The sequence below is a fragment of the Ricinus communis genome, chromosome 7 (assembly GCF_019578655.1).
Source record: "Ricinus communis isolate WT05 ecotype wild-type chromosome 7, ASM1957865v1, whole genome shotgun sequence".
NCBI lineage: Eukaryota > Viridiplantae > Streptophyta > Magnoliopsida > Malpighiales > Euphorbiaceae > Ricinus > Ricinus communis.
Genome location: NC_063262.1, coordinates 1,044,262 through 1,066,530, shown reverse-complemented (window position 1 = coordinate 1,066,530; position 22,269 = coordinate 1,044,262). Strand labels below are relative to the sequence as shown.

General features: G+C 33.6%; 1 protein-coding gene and 1 long non-coding RNA gene across 5 annotated transcripts; both read right to left on the bottom strand.

Moving 5' to 3' along the window:
* Positions 1-197: 197 nt before the first annotated feature.
* On the bottom strand, positions 198-21,785 carry LOC8262061 (two pore calcium channel protein 1A). 4 transcript variants are annotated; one of them, XM_048376291.1, is made up of 24 exons: positions 20,886-21,783; positions 20,639-20,782; positions 20,412-20,522; positions 19,687-19,782; positions 19,097-19,227; positions 17,433-17,493; positions 10,483-10,649; positions 8,999-9,104; positions 8,836-8,913; positions 7,922-7,983; positions 7,668-7,740; positions 7,204-7,269; positions 6,969-7,112; positions 6,492-6,549; positions 5,796-5,903; positions 5,505-5,568; positions 4,204-4,372; positions 3,738-3,802; positions 3,404-3,488; positions 2,640-2,726; positions 2,302-2,373; positions 1,746-1,777; positions 1,504-1,615; positions 198-1,161 (listed from the first exon to the last, which is right to left on the bottom strand). In XM_048376291.1, exons 1-23 carry the CDS (start codon positions 21,033-21,035, stop codon positions 1,537-1,539), a joined length of 2,208 nt encoding a protein of 735 aa, XP_048232248.1. In that variant the 5' UTR covers positions 21,036-21,783; the 3' UTR covers positions 198-1,161; positions 1,504-1,536. The 4 variants fall into 4 exon arrangements, with proteins under 4 accessions (XP_048232248.1, XP_048232247.1, XP_048232249.1 ...); XM_048376290.1 differs by lacking the exon at positions 198-1,161 and having other exon boundaries at positions 1,309-1,615; XM_048376292.1 differs by lacking the exons at positions 198-1,161; positions 2,640-2,726 and having other exon boundaries at positions 1,309-1,615; positions 20,886-21,785.
* On the bottom strand, positions 12,365-17,294 carry LOC125370506. Its single transcript, XR_007216540.1, has 2 exons — positions 17,188-17,294; positions 12,365-12,456 (listed from the first exon to the last, which is right to left on the bottom strand). It is a non-coding gene; the product is annotated as an uncharacterized LOC125370506 (long non-coding RNA).
* Positions 21,786-22,269: the final 484 nt, after the last annotated feature.

Here is a 22,269-nt window from a genome sequence, read left to right as displayed (position 1 = left end):
CATCGCATCGCATGTTTGAATTATAATTTCGAAATAGCTTTACTTGCTGGATGGCTCTTTGCAATTGTCTTCTTTGCTTTGACATTTCTTGTTGAAGAAAAAAGATATTACCAGGCGAACTGCTGGTAATGGTATATGATTAGTTAGGCTCACCGAGCAGCTGTTTAACTTCTGCTAATTGTATGTTCTGTTGTCCAAATTTCCCTCTATAAAGAGGAACTTGCTGGGCCTGTTAAAAGATAGCAATTGGAGTTCTTTGTTTTTTTTTTTTTTTTTTTTCTTTTTCCAATTGCAGTAGTCAATTTGTAAAAGTGAGATTGTTCTCCATTTCTCTCTCTCTCTCCTTTTCTTCCTCTAAAAGTCTACCTTACCAAAGATCATCAACAGGAGTTTCACATTACATAGAGAAATGAATCAAGAAACAGTATAATACTACCGTTCCTTCCCATAGAAATCATTAGTGACGTACGTATTGAGTTTGTTGCCTGTTAAATATGTTGTAAGATACAAATATGAGATGCAAGCAATGTTATGCCTTGTTCCAGTGACAACAACAAAAATCACAATTGCCATGAGAAACCCAGATTCTCCTCCTGCATCCCTGTTTAGAAAACCTAAGAATAAGCATTCGAGGGTTATGCGTTATTGATAGAGAGAAAGTGACAGCAGTGGCAAACCAAGATTCCATAAGAAACCCTGTAATAAGAGTAGTACACTTAATCTACACCAACCATCTTCTCCTCCTTCCTGAGGATCACTCCAACACTGAATTGTATAAACTGCTGTCGGTATACGAGTGTGGTTTAGGAAAAAAAAGAAAAAGACAGGAGGTTGCCAAATTCTTACAATTGGGAGTTGGGAGTGATGATCTTTGATGGAGATCACTTGATATTCATATTCATGTGGAATGATTTTAACTTGAACAATAACTTGGCTCAAGTGGTAACACTAATATCTTGAAGATGAGTGTTTCTTCAGGTCCTGATTGATGTGGAAAGCTTGCATTTGCATTAACGAGTGTAAACTCGGTTTTCTTTGCATCCCCTTTTCTTCCTTTCACTGGAGGCTTAGTTAGCCAGACAGCCATTTCCTTCCCTCATATTTATATGATTGATTCAGTTGATCTTAAGCTTTATTTTGATTAAGCCAACAGCTAGCAATCTAAAAAATTTCCAAGATAGGAAAAGAAAGAAAAATTAAAAAAAAATTACTTGTCTAGAAAACATCAAAGATCTTTTAGAAATGTAAATACTGTTTACGTAAAAGATCTCCAGGATTGCTTCAGAATTTAAAAATAGGCATACTCTATACAAGTAAAACAGAATCAGCCTGTGTATTATGCACTTCAGGCTGATTCTAGAGTGACTGCAATTGACAATTTATGAAAGTTTTAAATTCATCACATAACAATGCACGCATATCGCTAGTTGGGTCATATACAAAGAAAGAACATATTCAGATTCTCAGTAACATAAAAATAATATATAAGAGAGCATGCTTTACATTATATAGTTCCCCTATAGATCAAAAAGTTGGTTAGGAGCGATTTTGATCCAACTCTGAGCTCAAAATATGATGGAGAAGAATATCCACTCTTTGACTAAAAGTTTTTGTGCTGCACCAATCCAAAGAAACGAAGAAATAGTTCAGAGTACTCTTTTTAACACTTGAAAAGTAATAAGATTTTCAGCTAGATAACCGGCTCTAAGTAAGTCGGGATTAGGCTTAATTGGGTTGAGACGTACCCGAAGCGCCGGGGCTTTGCTCCTTTTGCAGCCTAGATTGAGAAGGCAAAAAAATATTTATTTAGATTCACTGAAAGCTGTGAATAGCCCAGGTGATAAATCTCATAGCAAGAGACATAATGATAAACTTGGTCTAGTAGGTCAATCGTTTCATCCCACAGTAGCTACTTCTGCTAAAAAATTCAAATACTTATTGTAGATAAGATGTGGTATCCTATCCTAAGGATAAATAGTGAACACTTCCTATAAGGTGACTACTTCTTGTTGACACCCTATTTGCCTGCATACTTGTGAGATAAGGTATGTAGAATAATACATGTATCTTCCTCAAAAATGGAGATATAAACTTTAGAAGTTAACTTCTTGACTTCTAGGAATGACAGCACTATTTGTATATTAGAAAGTAACTCCATTCAGCCATGGGTTAGACTTACAGAAAACCGAATCTAATTCGTGAATTTTAATAAGCTAATGCACCGGCCTGAATCATGTGATACTCGAACACTGGAACTCGAATTTTTCTTTTCTTAAAAGTAAATTGACGACAGGCACTCACCCTATCTTCCCATTGCCCTGATTTCTCAAGTTCCATTTCAGCAAAGAATGCTTCCAAGACAAATGCAACAACCTGGTATACATTGAAATCAACAGTTGTAACTATGCATTTCTGCAAGTATTTCAGAAAGGACAATTTAGCATGTCTAAAAACGGTACGTGGATAGATACAAATCCTTACAATATTAGCAGGCTAATTCTATTCCTTCTCCTACCAATATTCGGCAATAAAAGTAGACGTATCTTCAGATTTACATTAGACATATATCTTGAAGGAGAGCCTTCAAGTTTATATAAATTAGTGGTTTCCTCCCACTTGCAGTACAAGTTAAGACTTACCAAATTCAAAAGCAATAGAACAGTTATAAGGTAGAAGCTGATGAAGTATGCAAGGGTCCAAGAATTTCCAGTCAAAACCCTGTAGCTCTGGAATGGTACCATAGAAATGAATAAAGAAACATTTTCGTTATCATTATATAGTAAAATGTCATATACAGTGAAGAGGGTCGGGAGAATTTTCCATGTAACTAGAGTTCCGGAAAATTTATGATACACACACGTATCTTGAATAGACCTGTTGTTTTAAAACTTGAAAATATGGATCCTACTGGTATCGTCCATTCGTGTTTCAGCCTTGCATGTCCATGTAAAACATATTGGTTTCAATTATGAAGTAATGTGTTTTTAGAAAATTCTGAAAGCTACAAAGTATAGTGGAGGAATTTGGATTGCATGTTTCATTAAAGATATTGCCTACTGGCTTTGGGTAAAACTGGTTTATGCTTGGTAGGTTCTCAATCCTTTTGCTGTCGTCATGTTGGAAGACCAACTTTAACTGTTTCGAAGAGTTTCTAACAGAACCTTTGCTTGTCGATACAAATATTTTGTTTCCATCATGGGAGAAGAAGAAAAGAAAAAAAAGGCAGCTCCAAGTTATATGTGGGTGATATGCAGAAACAGGCACTATATGAGATTGTAACTATTCCTGTGCTTGGAAAAAGGAAATATTGGAATAAGAAGATTATCACCATACACAGGATTGTGAGTGTGATAGTGAAACAACAATACACAAGATGTAGAAGTTCATAGGTTACGGGTGTTACCTGCATCCAGGGTAGCCAATTCCCAAGCAAATTAAAAAGTGTCACCATTCCATTTGGATAGTCATTAAAATTGAAAAGTAAATACCTTAGGTTGTCAAGGAAATTGATTTTTCTGGAACTAACAGTACCCTAATAACAAGACCTCATCAGGAGAAACAATCAATTTACGGGGAAATTAGAGGCTATATCATGATCAGGGGGGAGTACGTTATTTCTCAATCATACTTTGGCAATCTACAGGGGAAATTAGAGGCTATATCTAATGCAAATCTGAATTAATAATTATAGGTGCATTAAAAAGGAAAATGGTGGTTTCATTAAGATAAAAGGATACTCTGCCTCAGCAAGATCTGTGTCCTGCAGGTTGGGGTTCCCAGCATTAACTATTCCACCAAAGATCTACAGTTTCAAATGAGCAGAGAATGTTATGGGTGCAAAAAAAGAATAACTCCAAGGGTGAATGAAATACTACTTGGCGTCCAAAGACATGCTGTTCCAAGAAATGATAATTGCATTTTACCAGTTATTAACCTAACAGTCATCAACAAGAAGATGAAAATTTTGCCTTAGGACCCAAATAAAATCAGTAATACACAGAGATAACATGCAAATAGTTCTATTGTTATAACTGTACTAAAATATTGCCTGTGGATAATACTAGAGCAACAGAAACCCAACACTATATATTACAAATGCAGTTCATTTTTCCTTTTACTGGGACACATAAATTGGCAATGAAAATAATATATTTTAATTGACTTGAAACGTAAGCAGGTAAAGGAAGCACCCAGTGTACCTACCTGTTCACCAAGAGAGCAATATATACATAGGACACAAAATACTGAGCCCAGATATGGCATCAAACTTTGCATGAGGTTTAAGAATGTGGTAACAAAAGCTCGATAATTCGTGGAATACATAAACAACCTTATCAATCTCAGCACTCTTGCCAAGAGGAGGTAACGAATCCTGTAAGCAAGAAAGAAGAATTGAATATCACAAATAAAAGATTTAAATCAAATATAATCCAACTTGAAAGATAGTTTTTAGAATTGAAGATCAAAGATCAAATGTATTGCATGATACTAGAAATAGAAATAGATGCCTAACATGACTGGATCCCATATTAGAAAATAGGAAAATATTTATATTTATACCTCACTTACTTATTAATTGGTCTATATACACTTAGTATAAGCCATAAATTTTATTAATTAGTACTTTATTAGCCAACTATATAATTGGATACCAAAACTTTAGCCAATTATTATTTTAACATATTAACTTTCAATATAATCTAATAGCTTTATTTTTTGATATTTAAATAGTTTTTTCAAAACGTAATTTTATCTAATATGTCCACATGTACTACATATAGATATTTAAATATTATTAAAAATAAAGTATACTTGTCAATTAGATTAAATAAAAAATTAAAAAAATAATAAAAACTGTATTCAGATATTTATTAGATTAAATTGAAAGTTAAAATGTCAAAGTGACTAAGATAACTGAATAATCAAAGTTTAAATATTTAAGTCGGTCTTTTTTTTTTTTTTAAGTTTATGTGTTTTTAGTATAAAAATACAAGGGTGAGAATATACATGAGAACCTAGTTGTAATCGAATAATAAACATTACATGATTTGCTATCCAAATGATTATGCCAATCAATTTCTGTAATCAAGATCAATCTTCTAATTATGCTAATAAATCAATCCCATTAATCAAAATGTAATCAAGGTAATATTCTAATTGTACTAACAAATAGAAAACATATTACAGGACTTGCTATCCCTATCCCTATCCCTATGACAATGCTGTCAATCACTCTAATTAAGCTAATAAAAAACTAAGACAATCCTCTAGGTTTGCTAATATATCAAGCCCACTAATCGAAAATAATAACTCAAGTAATATTCCAGTTCTGTTAACAAAACACAAGAAGTCACCCTAATCATGTTACTCACTCAACAACTTTCCCAAATTATTGAGAACTTCAGAAAGCATTCATCGGAAAGAAGTGGCGAAGGAGAATAATGAGTGCGGTTTAGAAAATTTAAATATGATATTGGGAAGTAAAAGAAAATGTAAGACTATACCATTCTCCATTTGAAAGGAAAATCAGTCCATCAGGGGATGCAAAAGTTATAGTTTCTCCAGTAACTGCAAACACATAAATACTATATTATCCATAATGGTCATAAATCCAATTCTTTTGAGGATAAAGAGCAGAAAATTATTTCAGCTGACTCTCACTATGCAACAACTTCTTCTTTTTCCTTTTTCATGGGAAGTGGCACTGGAAAATAATAGCACAAGGAGAGAAATTCTATACTTTCTAAATTTTCAGAACATGTAAGTTTTTTAGAAATGGTTATGCAAAGAATTACCTATTACCCAAGTGATCAGAAAATCAAAGCGGTTTCGGCCATGCCTCCAATAGTTTACAAATCCGAAAGCATATATCTTGAGTGCCATTTCCAGAAAATAGATCCACCCTAATTGTCAGCAGGCAGCCATGAAACCAAGCATATAATATAACCATTTTAGCCTGGTATAACATGAACCATTATAGACAATTAAACTATTATTAACAATTTATTGATTCAATATGCCAATTAACTTTTTCGTTTACTTTCATTGAAAATCTAAATGAAGCTTATTTAAGAAAATAATGTCTGCAAACATATGATTTTGCATAAAAATTTCTCATAATGTTCAAGAAGAGTTGTTAAATTATTAATTAATCTATTCAACTAAATTTTTTTAAATATTTTTAAAATGGCGTAACAATCAATAAGTAGTTGAAACTTGACACTCTTACACATATTGAATAAAAAAGTATGAACAGAAAAAATCACATTTAAAATAATAAAAAAATTTCAACTAAAATTAATGATAAAGAAAAGAAGGACATATTTCATACTGTATCATTTAACTTAATAAGAAAAATGAAAAATTAAAATTAGGATGAAAGATCTTATATAGGGAGACAAAGAAAATGAACAATAGTGAAATTAGGGTTCTTATATATATAGAGAGAGACTGTTGAGGGAGGAAAAAACAATGATCTAGCAGGTTATTACCAAAGACAAATTCTATCCTTTGCCACAGTTTTTGACCAGAATCATTTTTTCTACTAAGCTGCAAAAAGAAAATACACATATAAATGGTCAGCAAAGCTAGTCAGTATTTAGATGTTAAAAACTCAAGAAAATAGTTGATATTTTCTTAGTGAGATGAGATTCCTAACGATCTGCCTTTATAGAAAAGATATTATTATAAATGGTTAGTCAGTTCATTCTGGTAATATCCTTAAAACATTTTGCTTGACGTGAAGTATATCATCCCAAACAGTTCCAGGAAGACACCCTATCGCATTTCAGCCGAAAATGAAATGACCGATGAATTTAATTTTATACAGCAGTTAATGAAGATGGCACCCCCAACCCAAAGCTCAAAGTCTGTTTCTAATGGATTTAAGTTAGTGTGGCTGACCATGAACAGACAGACAAAAAAGAGAAAAAGAAAGAAAACACTGCGCTGTTAAATTCTTGCCGTACCGTTGTTTCAATGATAACAGCAATCAGATTGACGACAAGAGTGAAGAAAATTATGTAGCGAAACTTGCGGCTTCTGGCGAAGGCTTTCAGATTTTCAGAGAAGGGAGAATGATAGATTGATGGAAAATACTCGAAGCAAGATGGCTGCAATTGTCAAAGATGCAGTCTTACTAATTACAATATATATATGTAGGAGGTCCTTCAGATTTTTGGGTTCAGAGTATATCATCCTTACAATATCATCCTTTTGGAATCTTACTGCAATTACATCGCATAGGTCACCAAATTCATTCAAATCGATCTGCATAATAAGAGAAAAGCCACAACCCACCAAAAGATGAACAGCTAATTACGTTAATATATTAACTCATGAATAGCAGCTATTAACATTTCAATTTTCAACGAGAGGGAGGAACCACGAACGAATTCCAGCTACCCAGAATGTTATTAAGGTCTGCTACATAATCTTTTCCTTTCTTCTTCTCAGTAGTGATGAACCATGAAAACATGTAATAATTTAAATTTAGGGGAGGCTTAATGGTTGTAGGTTATAACATATACATCTCGTCCTCTTAACTTAGTAAGTTATAGAAGTGAGAACACCTCTACTAAGAAACTCAAAATCTTTTTTAAGAGTGTAAAGCATTACTAAAAAATCAATTTTCCTGTTTTCAAGCAAAAGATGATTAGTCAATGTACCTTGAAATCACGGGTATCATCCAGCTCTTCAAATATATACTCAAATTCTTCTTTTAATATTTTTGGCAGAGTCCTGAAAGAAAAACACAGAGAAGACTTCAAAATCTAGAGAATAACGTAAGAGAACTGCCTAGTGGCTTATGTATCCCCACAACACGATCGAGGCTCTTCAGTTCACTTTCTCCGGCATCATGCAGGAGAGGTTAGGGTTCTTGACATATCCTACAAAACTGTATCGCGGATAGCAACAATACCTGAATCTGTTTAATTCTCCCAACAAACGAAAACATTGGTCCTTATTTACATATCCGACGTTCTGCGGTACAAAAAGTTCAATCCCATTAAAAGCTACAAAATGATCTATCAATTAAGTGCAGTAAGGCAATAGCAATTATATTTAGTAGGAAAAGGACAATGCTGCTCCACGTTTCAGATTATCAAAAGTTAAAAACTGGTAGGCAAAAATTTATATTAATGTCAAACAAATTTCAGTTTATCTCTTTTTCATGGGAGATTCAGAAAACCAAAAATTAAAAATTGCACATAAAATTATATTTAAATCAAACAATTTCAATTTTTATTTTATTTTACAAGAGACCTAATAGGTATTCGTTGCTTTCCATTCATCATAAAAAAAAAAAAAAAAAAAAAAAAAACTCTCTTGCCATATGAACTAGATTTTAAATGTATCATCTATATAGGTGTTTGAATACATATTGATATTTGCTTAAGTTTTTTTTTACTCTGTCTTACACTTCATCTTCCATAAAAGAAGAAGGTAAACTAGCTTGTTGGTCTTTCCAATATATCGTGGGTCTCATACAAACTCTCTACTGAGCAATGTAATAAGTGAAATATAGTTTTTCTTTTTAAAAAAATAGTTAATACTTCTTTAGAAGTGAGTCGTTAATATAAACTCTTCTATTGTCATTTCATTGCACATCGATCCTTAGTTAAAGAGCTCAGGATCTTTGTATAACCTGCTAGTCTCTCTAATTAACCTCAACACCTGAGTTTTAAGATTGGGTTCGAGCTCTTAATAAGACGTATGTTTGGAGACATGCAAACTTACTATAACTTCCATGAATTGAATTAAGCGATTGTGAATTGCAAGAAAAAGCAACCGACTAAGGGAAGATCTAAAGACAAAGTGACACCATATACTTACATACTCATCGATGAGGTTGAAGGCTTTGACTAACATGCTTTTCTTTATTCTGTCTGCCTGAGAAACTTGTTTCGCAAGCTAAAATAAAACGAAAGATTTTAGCATTTCCATTTCTGTTTAGTCTTAGAAACGCTAGAAAATCCTATGACAATTATATACCTACCTGGCCTTTGAAACTGTCATATACAGCCGCAAGGATCAAGCTGGTGATAAAGTACACCGCCAGTAGCACGTAGAGAACAAAAAACAGGCAATACCAACGTGAAGCCCTAAAAAATGAAATGAGATTATAAAAATTGCAAGCTATAGTTTTTGGATACATCTATTTTAGTTACCGTACGTCTCCACCTGGCCTTGGTTAACACATAGAATCGAAAAGGGTAACAGCATGTCTTGTACCATATGATATGAATAACCAAGATAGGATGATACAGGAAGAAAAATATTAAACAGTATAAACCCTTAAGGAGGCTGCGTTACTCCAAAAAAGTGTAGATCTCCAGTGAGGGTATTAAAATCTAATTAACAGGACATAGAATTAGGGCGAGCTTTTATTATATGTTATCATTACAACATGGTATGCATCATATCTTAAGCCATTCTGTTTCAAGTTGAAGTCGTGCTTAGAAGTAACAAAACCTAAAGGGTATGCAATTGCAGAGTGAGCCAAATCAAATTACCTTAAGCAATTTTAGTGGAATTGCGCTCGTTTATAAGCTTAATATTAATTTATCAAAATCACTTTATTTGGAGTAATTTCAATTTAAATTTAGGAAAAATAACAAAAATATCCATGCCTTTTTTGTGATTTTTTATCAATTTTACGGTGTTAATTTTTTTTCATTTTTACTATATGAAAATATAAAAGATAGTTTTTTTTTTAAAAAAAAATACAGTTTTAGTTGTTCTTTGATAAAAAAGAATAAAAAAATAACTACACTGTATTTTTGGAAAAAATTTAAAAAATAATATTTTTGAAAATAAAATTTACCAAGTAAAAACAATATCTTTTTGTTGATTTTAAGGTATGTCTAAAGAGTTCCCTTTAATCTACCCCGATGTTATCCCAAATTGTAAGAGCCCATCGATAATTTAGAGATTTAACATATATCTATTACTTTTGATGAAAAAAATCATCATTTAGAACTCAATTTATGTAACTTCTTACTTTCTTGAGATCTATTATATAATAATCTAGCACGCAGAGATTCGTAGTTTTAGTTATTTTAAGAGTAAGTTTGATATTATGTATTTTCATATATTTTAGGCTTTTTTCCTTTTTAATCTTTTAAAGATTTTTCCTGAAGTTGTTTTTTAAAATTTGATTTTTGAGACAGAATTAACTTCATATATTCTAAAAATAAGTCTCAAAAGAATAAAAATGATAAAACTAAAAAGTAATTTAAATTTTCAAAAATAAAGCAATGTGAAGCTTGGTTTAAAAGTTCGATTTTTCAGAACTTTTAGTTGGTACTGCCTCATAAAACCCAAGAGGGCTAAGACAAAATGGACACAAAAGTAGCTAACCAAAACAATGTCTAGTTAGTTAAGATGTTTTCCTTAATCTATCTCTTTTTATGTGAACTAGGCAACAAATAACTTAGGTTAAAAAGTTCAAAATAATTAAAACAAAAGGAAATCACTTACTTGTAGGCTGGTATCCATACATCTGGATTGTTGGATGTGGTAAATAAAATAAACATCTCGTACAATGTTTTACCATATGAAGTAAAAACTAATTCTCCCTGCTGAGTATCTTCAAACATTATATAGGCTACCCAACTTGAAAACACAAGGAATAATAGACATACAGCCTGCGATTCCAAAAATCAGACCTCAATAACCCATGAAAGGAAGAAAGAAATCAACATTCCAGATTATGCACTTATGCAGCTACAGTGAACACAAGGTTCATATTGGAATATATGCCTAAATGAAAAATGTTAATTATTTGGAAGGAGACTATTATAGCCTACGAAGAAACTGAATTTTCGAACTGAGAAAACTGAATTAGATATACCCAATACTTTTTAAAAATATTTAAATTTTATAAAAATGTTAAAAAATTTATTAATAAATAAAAAAGACTTTGGTTAATTCAGTAAAGCAAATTTTTTTTAATGTAATACTAAATCAATTCAAATAAACTAAATTTTGATAATTTAACTTTGTTAAAAACATAAATAACTGGATTAATTTTATTTTTTTAATTGTTATTTTGAAAATTTACTTATCCCTTGTTATAGTTACATAATAATATAAGTAATGACCTAACTTTGCCATTAATCTTAACTTATTCACAAGTCTTAACATAATTCTAATTAGATTATGTTTTTGTGTCGTTGATGCATGTAAACAGAGATCGTTGTGTACATGTGAGAGATGAAAAAACAAAGAGAAGAATGTAGCCTTTAGCGTGAAGTTCAAAGGCTAATTTGGACATTATTCTAGAAAATACTCTTGGGTCATTCTCGGTTGAGTGGTAAAAATTCTATCTACTTGTAATAATTTTTATTATAGTATAGTTGATTTGGAGGTTTTGTAATTTTTCTCTATTTTCTTTATTTTCTCTGTTACTTACTGTAGATATTGTTCTATAAATGTGGATTCTGGTGGTGAATTTGGTTTATTTTCATAATTAACTTGTGGGGCACCAAATTCCTAACAGTATAAAATATAATAGAAATAAAATGTAAGTAAGCAAGACATAGAATGAATGATTAAAGGCAATATAGTTAAAAACTAAGATGGTGTTTGGTTCAGAGGTTTGATGCAGCCAATAGATATTTCTCATTGAATAAATATGTTAAAGTGTTTGGTAAATACTTAAAAAACATCAACTGATAGCTAATTTAGTCTTAATCAGCTGCTGATTTTATCAGCTCTATTTTAAAATTTTTCCTTATTAATTGATAGCTGATTTGATTTTATTTATTTATTTGGATATTATTATTTTTATTAAAACTTATTAATAATAATTTACTATAAGTTGATCTCATATAATTATATAATTATATTTTATAATAAATAATTATTATTTTAAAATTATTCTTAATAATTAAATAATTATAATATTTATAATTATAGTATTTGAAATTATAAATTTTTATTAATAGAATTTAAATTTAAATTTTTACTTTTATAATAATTTTAATAAATTTATTTAATAATAAATACAATTGAGCTAAAGAAAATTAATTATAATATTTTAATTATTTTAAGCTATTTTAATTAATTTGTATCATCTAATATAATATAATAAGATAAAATATATTTAACGATAAATTATATTCTTAATAGTTATTTAACGTACTAGCAACAACTGCTAATAAAAATTTAACAAACGGTTTAATTTATCAACTATCAGCTATCAGCTACCAGCTGTACTGATCAGCCGAACCAATTAGACCCTAAGACTGCCAAGAGTATAATGATAAAACCAAAGTGAAAGGATTGTGAATATAATGATTGTTAAAGACCAACACACAAAAGCATTACACAGTCCATAAACTAGGAACCAAAGGACAAAAGACCTGGGAGCATGTGGCCTCAGATCTGTACAGCTGTCAGCTGTACAGACAAGTACATCACAGGCCTGGCAAAGGCAAGAAAGGGAGCAACCTTTCTTCCCTAAGGAAGAAAGGTCGCTTCAACCCATCAAGAATTAGGAAGTTAACGTTGACATAGAGCATAGGAGCTAATCAGGTAGCAAAGAATACCGTTGAAGCTCAACCATGTATATATATCTGTAAACTTCACTTGTAAAGACTCAGAATTCTAATTTCCTTTGTAATAGAATCATCATTGTTCATAAATATAAATTCTACATGGTATCAGAGCAGGTATAACCTGTCATCACTTACCTCAAACCACAGTCACAAGCATTCAGCATGGCTCACAACGACACCACAAAGATAACCAACATTGTTCTCAAAGGCAGCCAAAATTATTTTGAATGGTCAAAATCGATATATATTGGTCTCAGTGGCCGGAAAAAACTGGGATTCATTACTGGAAGCAAACAGAGACTAAAACTAGTAAACCCAGTAGCTCCAACAGAGGAAGAATTGGAGAAAATGGAGGAATGACAGACGACTGACCATTTGGTAATGTCGATGATTACCAATACCATGGAGACACAAATCTCCCGACTCTGTATTCTAATGGAGTCGTCAAAAGCCATTTGGGACAAAATGAAGGGTCTCTACGGGCATCAGCACAACTTTGCCCATATTTTTAAACTCAAGCAAGAGTTGTCACAAACAACTCAGGGTACAAAAAATTCCTCCGAATACGCCACTGAAATTCTAACAAAATGGGAAGAATTACAAAGTTACTTACCTCCGACGAACAACCCCGAAGAACTACAGAAAAGGGCGGAACAGAACCTTGTTTACACCTACTTGGGGGGACTGGATTCCAGTTACGAACCCCTTCGGTCGCAAATACTCTTGTCATCCTCCCTTCCAAAGATTGATGCAGTCATAGCCTCTATCCAACAGGAAGAGACTAGACGAACAGCGATGAACCCTAGCCTCGAAAGCACAAATAATCAAGCCCTTTTTTCTCGTCACCTAGACCCTCCAGACGGGCTGCGCATGCGAGGAGCGCCTACATCTGTTGAAAGGTGCGACCACTGCCGAAGGCAGGGTCACACCCATGATAGGTGCTGGCACCTTCATCTGCACTTGCACCTGTCTCATGGGAAAGGTGACCGAGGGAATCGAGAGAGAGGCGATGGAGGAAGAAGAGAAAAGATAGACAAGAGATTCGGCGACTCATGTCTCTCTAACCCTAACATATGGGAAAATGAAGTCGGGTCTCAGGGTAACGATGAAGCCAGGTCTCGGGGCGGTGTACGCGGGTCAGCACGCGGATCCGACCTTGGGCCTGGATCAAGTCATCCCAAACAAAGCGAGCCCATGGACTTCATTCGATCCGAGCCCAACAGTGCAGCCCGACTCGACTTGGACTCCTTCAACCATTCGGATCCGACCCGTTTTTCACAACCAATTAGACTCGATTCAGCAGACAATTCTCAACTCTCTCAGATTATTTCCCAACTTCAGTCATTTGTAAATCAACAACAAATCCGTGGGTCAGATTCAGTCTCTAACTCAGAAAGTTATTTTTCTTCCGCTTATTCTAATGATTGGATTATTGATTCTGGTGCAACTGATCACATGACATGGGACTCAACAAAACTTCATAATTTTATTCCAATTGAGTCTCAACATGTCATCATTGCAAATGGTGGGAAGGCCAAAATTTCTGGTTATGGCACTTCCACCCTTCTTTATAAAACTATTTCTGACATTTTATTATTACCTGATTTTACATCTAATTTATTATCTGTTGGAAAAATTACTCGCCATTTAAATTGCAATGTCATCTTCTCACCTGCTTCAGTGACATTTCAGGATCGCATCACAGGGATGATGATTGGTGATGGATATTGCAAAAATGGACTTTATTACCTACCCAACTCCATCACCCAATGTCTTGTGTCGACAAACCCGGTCGATCAAGGGATGCTGATGCATCGACGATTTGGACATCCATCCGACCAAGTCTTAAATAAGTTTTTTCCTTATAAATTAAACTCTAGTTGTTGTGATGTTTGTAAATTTTTAAAACATACTCGTCTTCCTTTCCCTTTATCTACCACTGTCTCTGAAAAACTGTTTGATTTAATCCACTCTGATGTTTGGGGACCCGCCCCTGTTACTTCTTATAATCATTTTCGATATTTTGTTACATTTATTGATGATTACTCGCGCACTACTTGGCTTTACTTATTAAAAGGAAAAAAATGAATTTTTCTCCTATTTCCAACAATTTTTCAATTTCATTCAAAATCAATACAATGCTAAAATTAAAATTTTTCGCTCTGACAACGGTACTGAATATCTAAACAAAAATTTCTCCGACTTTTTTATACAAAAGGGTATTCTTCATCAAACTACGTGTGTTAACACTCCTGAACAAAATGGAGTCTCTGAACGCAAAAACCGACATCTTCTTGAAGTAACTCGGACTTTACTTTTTCAAAATAATGTTCCCAATATTTTTTGGTTGGATGCTATCCTCACTGCTACCTACCTCATCAATCGCCTACCCAGTGTTAAGTTAAACTATCTCAGTCCCTTTGAAATCCTCAAAGGTCGAAAAATTGAACTTGGGCACCTTTGTGTCTTTGGTTGTACCACCTTTGTTCACACCAAAAGACACCATAAATTTGACAAAAGCTCTGTTAAAACTCTTTTCCTAGGGTATTCCTCTGAAAAAAAGGGGTACAAGTGCTACGACCCTACCACTCACAAAACTTATATCTCTCGTGATGTCACCTTTGTCGAGCATGAACCCTATTATCCCAGTGATCCAGTCAAAACCCCTGAATCTCATGATTTATTATTTCCACATAATCCTCTTTTTTCTGATAACCAAGTACAGGAAGGAGGGTCTCATCACAACTCTCAGTCAATTCCTTCAGGGGGAGAAATCGGTAACACTGAGGAAGTAATTGCCCTACGAAGATCCACTCGATCCATCAGGCCTCCTGTCAGGTTAAGAGACTATGAGTCCTATGAGGTATCGTACCCTATTCAAAATTTTATTTCTTATCAGTTCGTGTCCAATCAGTATAAGGCTTATCTAGGAAGCCTTACTAAGCATACCAAACCGACTTCCTTCTATGAAGCTAACACCGACCCAAGTTGGTGCAAGGCTATGGAGGAAGAACTTCAGGCCTTAGAAAGAAATGGCACCTGGGAACTTGTTCCTCTTCCACCAACAAAAAAATCCGTTGGCGGTAAATGGGTTTATAAAATCAAATACAATCATGATGGGACAATTGAAAGGTATAAGGCTAGGCTAGTAGCAAAAGGGTTCACTCAGACCTATGGAGTAGATTACCAGGAAACCTTTGCTCCTATGGCTAAAATGAGCACTGTGCGTATTTTATTATCTGTTGCTACTAACTCAGGATGGAGCTTATTTCAGATGGATGTTAAGAATGCATTCCTTCAAGGATCTCTGGAAGAAGAAGTCTATATGACTCTTCCCCACGGTCACAAATCTACCTCTGATCCCTGTATGGTATGTAAGCTTAAGAAGGCAATTTATGGGTTGAAACAATCCCCAAGAGCATGGTATGCCAAGCTAAGCTATTTTCTTTTAAAGATTAATTTCAGCAAGTGTGCGTCTGATTCTTCTATGTTTGTCAAACACACTCGCACCTGCACTATCATTATCCTTGTATATGTGGATGATATTATTATAATAGGTAACAACAACGAGGAGATTGAAGAAGTAAAAAAGAAACTAAAAAGGGAATTTGATATCAAAGATCTTGGCCAATTGTCCTATTTTCTCGGAATAGAAATAGCCAAATCTCATAAAGGGCTTTTCTTGTCTCAAAGAAAGTATACTCTGGACTTACTAAAAGAAACCGGAAAAATAGGTGTCAAGCCCATAAACACCCCTATGGAGACTAAAACTAAACTCAACTTAGAAGATGGAAAACCCCTAGACAACATAGGTCACTACCAACGTCTAGTGGGAAAATTGATTTATTTAACGGTCACCAGACCTGATATTAGTTTCACTGTAAGTATGGTTAGCCAATTTATGCATGCTCCCCGCACTTCCCATTTAGATGCAATTGACAGAATTCTCAGATATCTTAAAGGGACCCCGGGTCAAGGTATTTGGATGAAAAATAATGACACTGCTAACACCATTGTTGCTTTCTCTGATGCAGATTGGGCAGGAAGCTGTGACAGAAAGTCAACCTCAGGTTTATGCACCTTCGTGGGAGGAAATCTAGTGACTTGGAAAAGCAAGAAACAATCTGTGACCGCAAAATCCAGCGCGGAAGCAGAATATCGTGCAATGGCTTCAACTGCCAGTGAGCTCATTTGGATTAAACAAGTACTAGCTGATATGAAAATAGAATGCAAGGGTCCTATGAAAATGTACTGTGATAATCAGGCAGCCAGATACATTGCATCAAATCCAGTCTTTCATGAACGAACCAAACACATAGAGGTTGACTGTCATTTCATAAGAGAAAAGGTCCAATCCGGAGAAATTGAAACCCCTTTTGTTAAAAGCCATGAGCAACTGGCAGATATATTCACAAAAGCACTCGATAAAGGCCATCATCAAACACTTCTTAGCAAGATAGGATCTCTCAACTTGTTCGAACCTATCTTGAGGGGGAGTGTTAAAGACCAACACACAAAAGCATTACACAGTCCAGAAACTAGGAACCAAAGGACAAAAGACCTGGGAGCATGTGGCCTCGGATCATGCAGTGTCACAAGTACATCAAGGCAGAAATGGAGCAACCTTTCTTCCCTAAGGAAGAAAGGTCGCTTCAACCCATCAAGAATTAGGAAGTTAACGTTGACATAGAGCATAGGAGGTAATCAGGTAGCAAAGAAGACCGTTGAAGCTCAACCATATATATATATCTGTAAACTTCACTTGTAAAGACTCAGAATTCTAATTTCCTTTGTAATAGAATCATCATTGTTCATAAATATAAATTCTACAATGATAAAGAAAAGATGAAAGGATTGTGAACAAATTACCAAGATATTTAAGTATGTTCCAAGCATTCCAGCCAGAATGACCATCACCTTCTGCAATCCCCTGAGACCATGACAGAAGAAACAAGTGTAAAATCAAGAAGCTTAGTTGTTTTGACAGCCCAAACACATTATCATAAATCACATTAATAACATTAAAAATATATATAAATACATATATGACTTAGTTTAATTTACTTGTTCCAATAAGAGAACGAATTACTTCATTATTAAGCAATTCCTAATTAATAAAAGAACTTAATGGGTCTTAATTTAGTACATGTACTCTTTCACATTTTGGAAACTCGATAAATGTCATCATCGGTCACTATATGCACGGGATTTTCCTTAATCCAGAATCTTATGAAGTATATATGATCTTCTTCAAGAATCTCTCCAATAAAGAAATATTGAACGTCAATCTCATTCATTTGTGCATGATAAACTTAGTTCTTTGGTAAGCAAACAGCCACTCTGATGTGCTTCGGACCAATTCCCAAGTCTGAAAGCCAAATAGCGTCCTTAACAACCTCTGTAACCGCTATGTGCTTTGCCTCTATGGTAGACAAAGCAGCTGTTGACTGTAAGGTAGACATCTAACTAATCGATGCCTTTGCCAGAGTGAATACTTTACGTACCCAGATCACCAGAATCACAATATCCAAATATAAATTGACTAATTTTCAGCTCAAACAACTGAACCAACATCTCCAATGTTTTGAATATAGCAAAGGATCCATTTCAATAGCTGGCCAATCTGTTGATCCATGTTGCTGTGGAGGTTCTTGGATTTCCACTCTTAATTCTTCATCTCACTCTTCCTCTACTGTCAGAGGGTTTCTATCTGTTTCATCATTTATTGCTGGCTCAGTAATATTCCTTTCAAACTCCACCTGTTTTGGAGCACTCTCATTTTATTGTAGAGTAGCATGTCTACTGAACAATTTCCTTTGTCACGTTCTTCAATATGGTACACTTAACAAACCCTATCAATTAAAGATTATTTCCTTCGTCTCTGGAAACTAAAGACACTATACCATTTCACACTAATGGCAATCCCCATAAAGTGCTTTTCTTAGCTCTTAGATCCAACCTCGACTCCTTAACATGATAGTGTGCACTGAAACTAAGAACATGAAAGAAATTATAATTTGTTGCAGGTTTTTCAGACTATACCTCTAAACGCATTTTGCCACTAAACATATACACACTGCAATCACGTACATATATTTTAGATACATTTTGGTAGTTCGTGGTATGTGTCACAGACTCGATCAGAATTGTCTACCTAACCCAGCATTGGACAACATACACTGAACTTTCTCCAGTAGTATTCGGTTCATATGTTTTGCCACCCTATTTTAATAGGGAGTATCTCTGACTGTCAAGCGTCATAAAATGCCTTCACTTTGGCAGAGTTTCATTAGTGGGTATACTTTCCACAATTATATGTTCGGAGATATTTGATCTTTCTGCCAATTTAAAGTTCCACCATCTTTTTCCATACGAGATAAAAATCCCAATGCTTCATCCTTCATCTTGAACGTGCATCTCAAACTTTTGTAGCCCAAGGAAGCCTTCTTATTCTCAATTCTAAGTGATTTGATATTAGGCGGAGCTAATATACAGGTATGAGTATATATATATGAGTTAAAAAGAGCATATACCTTATGTATAAGATGAAAAGAATAACTCTGATATACGGAGCAATTCTAACAGGAAGGTAATCGATCGCCACATGAGACAGATAAAGAGTATAAACCAGGAAATCGGCTACCAAAATTGACAGGCAAATGACCTGAAACTCATAGCGGCCGACAAAAATAATTAAGAAAAGAAAAATAGAAAGCATGGACAACAACATAATGGAACCTTAATTTTTTATGTTATCAGCTAATTTTGATAATATATGAATCAGGCCACTTCTTTGTTGGTATTCTTACTTTTGAGAATTGAGGATAAATTTGAATTTTCTCGCTACCTTCCACCAATTTAGGTGGGAGTTTTTCACCTTTAAAAAGATAATTATCTAATGTTGTAGCTTACAACTCATCCAACCCTCCATTTAATAAATAAAAGTAATATTCATGATATAGTAAAATAGATACCTATGCACTGTTTAGATCAAGATGAAAATATGATCACACAAGTTCAGGAAGAGGAAATCACACAAATTGACAAACAATTCCATAAGAAAATTCTACCTGATAAACTAAAACTAACAACAATCAATTGGAAAGAAACTATAGCTCAATACCTTGAACCGAGTCCGAGGATTTTTCCAAAAAATAAGAGATCCTTCGTATGAAATTGGAAAGAAAACATGAGCTACGAGTATAAAAAGAGTTATTCCCTGCATAAGGAAGTACAAACCACGTAACTCATAGAGAACCCTATCCGGAGATGAGGTGATCTCCATAACAAAAATATAACACTAAAGTGCTTGATAAACCGTTTGGATACAGATCATAGCTGGCCAAGTTTGTTGCTATATTCCTTTAATGGACATCTTAGCCTTACAAAAATTGATATTGTAATTCTGACTGTTGATATAACTCTTATTTTCTAGGATAACACATAATACAATCTTGAAGCTCCTTGTCCAAAATGGACATTATTCTCCTAAATATACAAGGATAATCATCTAACATAGAACCTTGTCGTCTTATTTTTGTTTATCCCTTTTGCACATGTACATCATTTCCGTGAACTAATAACTCCTACAACGTAATGAGTCGCTAATCAGTCATGTATTTAATTTGTAAATTTAAAGCACTCTCGAGCATGTGTGAATAATAATTATTTCCAAAATCATAAGCCATATATATATATGGGACATTTTCTATAGATTGAATTTTAAATTTAACTGACTCAAGTTTTGGATTTATTATTTGGCCCGAAAAATTCATTTTGGACGTTTCTAATATTCTGTCGTAAGTTAAAATAAACATTTTATCTTGTTTATAATAATCGAAACAATACCTCAAAAATAAGAGACTCTGCGGATGTCAAGTAAGGCAACTGTCCAAGATAGAAGTATTCCCTATCTGTGCAAGAATGTCCAGAATGATTATTTGAACACCATAAAGGTTTCTGCAATCAAATTAAATTCATCAAATTAACAACTTATTTACTTATTAAACTGCGCCTGAATAATCAAAAGCCAAATGCATATACATATATTATATATGATAATAATTTCGACTAACCTCCAAGAAATTCAGGACTATAATTGCAAAATAATTGATCGTCCAAAGAAAATCAAACTGAATGTAAATAAAATAAAACTTTGCAGCACTTTCAAAACTTGACCGCTCTAGAATTTGCTCAGGTAAACCAACTCCATCCTCAGCCTGCCATAAAATCAGATTAAACTTAGTTAGTCGCACTTTCAAAATCATTATGGCGTTTTTATACAAATATAAAGACAAACAATCGCATTAACCGTTGACTGACCAGATCGACAAGCGCAGCTGCTTTCTGGTAACGAGAACCGCGAGTGATTGCGTCAGAACGGCGATTATACGCCGCCGTTCGACCTGTTTCGTTAGAACTGCGAGCGCCACTGCTTGTTTCTCCTAACAGAGGCTTCTTCTTCTTCTCCATGGCACCAGTTTCATGTACAAAATGAGAAAAGAAAATGACGATAGTAAGCTACTTTTTCTTTCGATGAAGTACGTACACAGGGAGAGAGATAGTTTGTATTATGCTGTCTTTTCACAGTTTCATGTTTCAGGGGAGATGTAATTATTGGCAGGAGATTCTAGTTAAAATTGATCATTGGATATGTCGTATCAAAAGTCAACATTGCCAACCATGGTCAGTCATAGCTCAACTGCCACTGCATTGGACAATATGGTTTTTTTGTTTGTAATAGCTTCAGACTGTTTCTTCTTACTTTCTTTATTCTTTTCACACTATAACAACCAAAGCCATGATTGCACAGAACCATGCAGCCCCCATGTTCATCATTACCAAATAAATTAGACAAAAAGGGTCAATTTGCTTCTGAAACTTTTAACCTAAGGTCAGACTTTTCAGAAGTTAAAATTTCACTAAATAGATCCATTACTTGTATTTTAGAGCTAAAAATAGATCCAAATTTTAATTTAGATATTATACATGTGGAACATATGCTCATAAAAGGATAGTCAATGTAATATTTTTCTGAGATAAGATGGTGACTGGTCGGCTTTGGCAATGGCGGATGATGGTGAGGTTGTTGGTCTTTCTTTGGTAAAGGCGTGTTTGTCTAAGGTAAAAGAAAAAAAAAAGATTTGGCATGCTATTTAAAAAAAAAAGCCTAATTCGAAAATTTAATTTATATTTAATAATTTAATTTAATTATTTTAAAATTTTAAATTGAATATTTATATTTTTAATTTATTTTTAAAAATACTTTCCGCTAATAATTTTTTTAAAATTTTAATAATAAAAATAACATGATAAGTCGAATTTGCTCACTACAATAAAAAAACTAATCAATCACTGAAAGATTTATTACAATTAGATGAAAAATATATAAAACGATGTACAAATATGAAAGTTTTAATAGTCGTATTATTAATTTTAGTATAAATTATTTTTATTAATTTGTAATTATTATTATTCTTAATAACTGCAGCGGACTTTTTACATTATTCTTCTATTGTAAAATTTTAAAAATTATCATCATAAATCATTTTTAAAAACAAACTAAAAATATGAGTATTTATTTTATTGGCTCCAGAAATATGAATAAACGTTTTGCAGGAATAGAAGAAGAAAAGAAACTCGGATTGTTGGGCAGCGAGCTGTGGTTGCGTTTGCTCAATTCTTTGTTTATAGATTTCGGAATTTG

Coding starts and splice junctions, on each gene's coding strand:
- LOC8262061 (XM_048376291.1), bottom strand. CDS start 21,035: ATGGAGAAGAAGAAGAAGCCTCTGTTAGGAGAAACAAGCAGTGGCGCT. Junction 9,105..10,482: donor GTATGGATACCAGCCTACAA/GTAAGTGATTTC, acceptor TTCATTTTTTAG/GGCTTCACGTTGGTATTGCC. Junction 1,778..2,301: donor CAGGGCAATGGGAAGATAGG/GTGAGTGCCTGT, acceptor TTCTCAATCTAG/GCTGCAAAAGGAGCAAAGCC.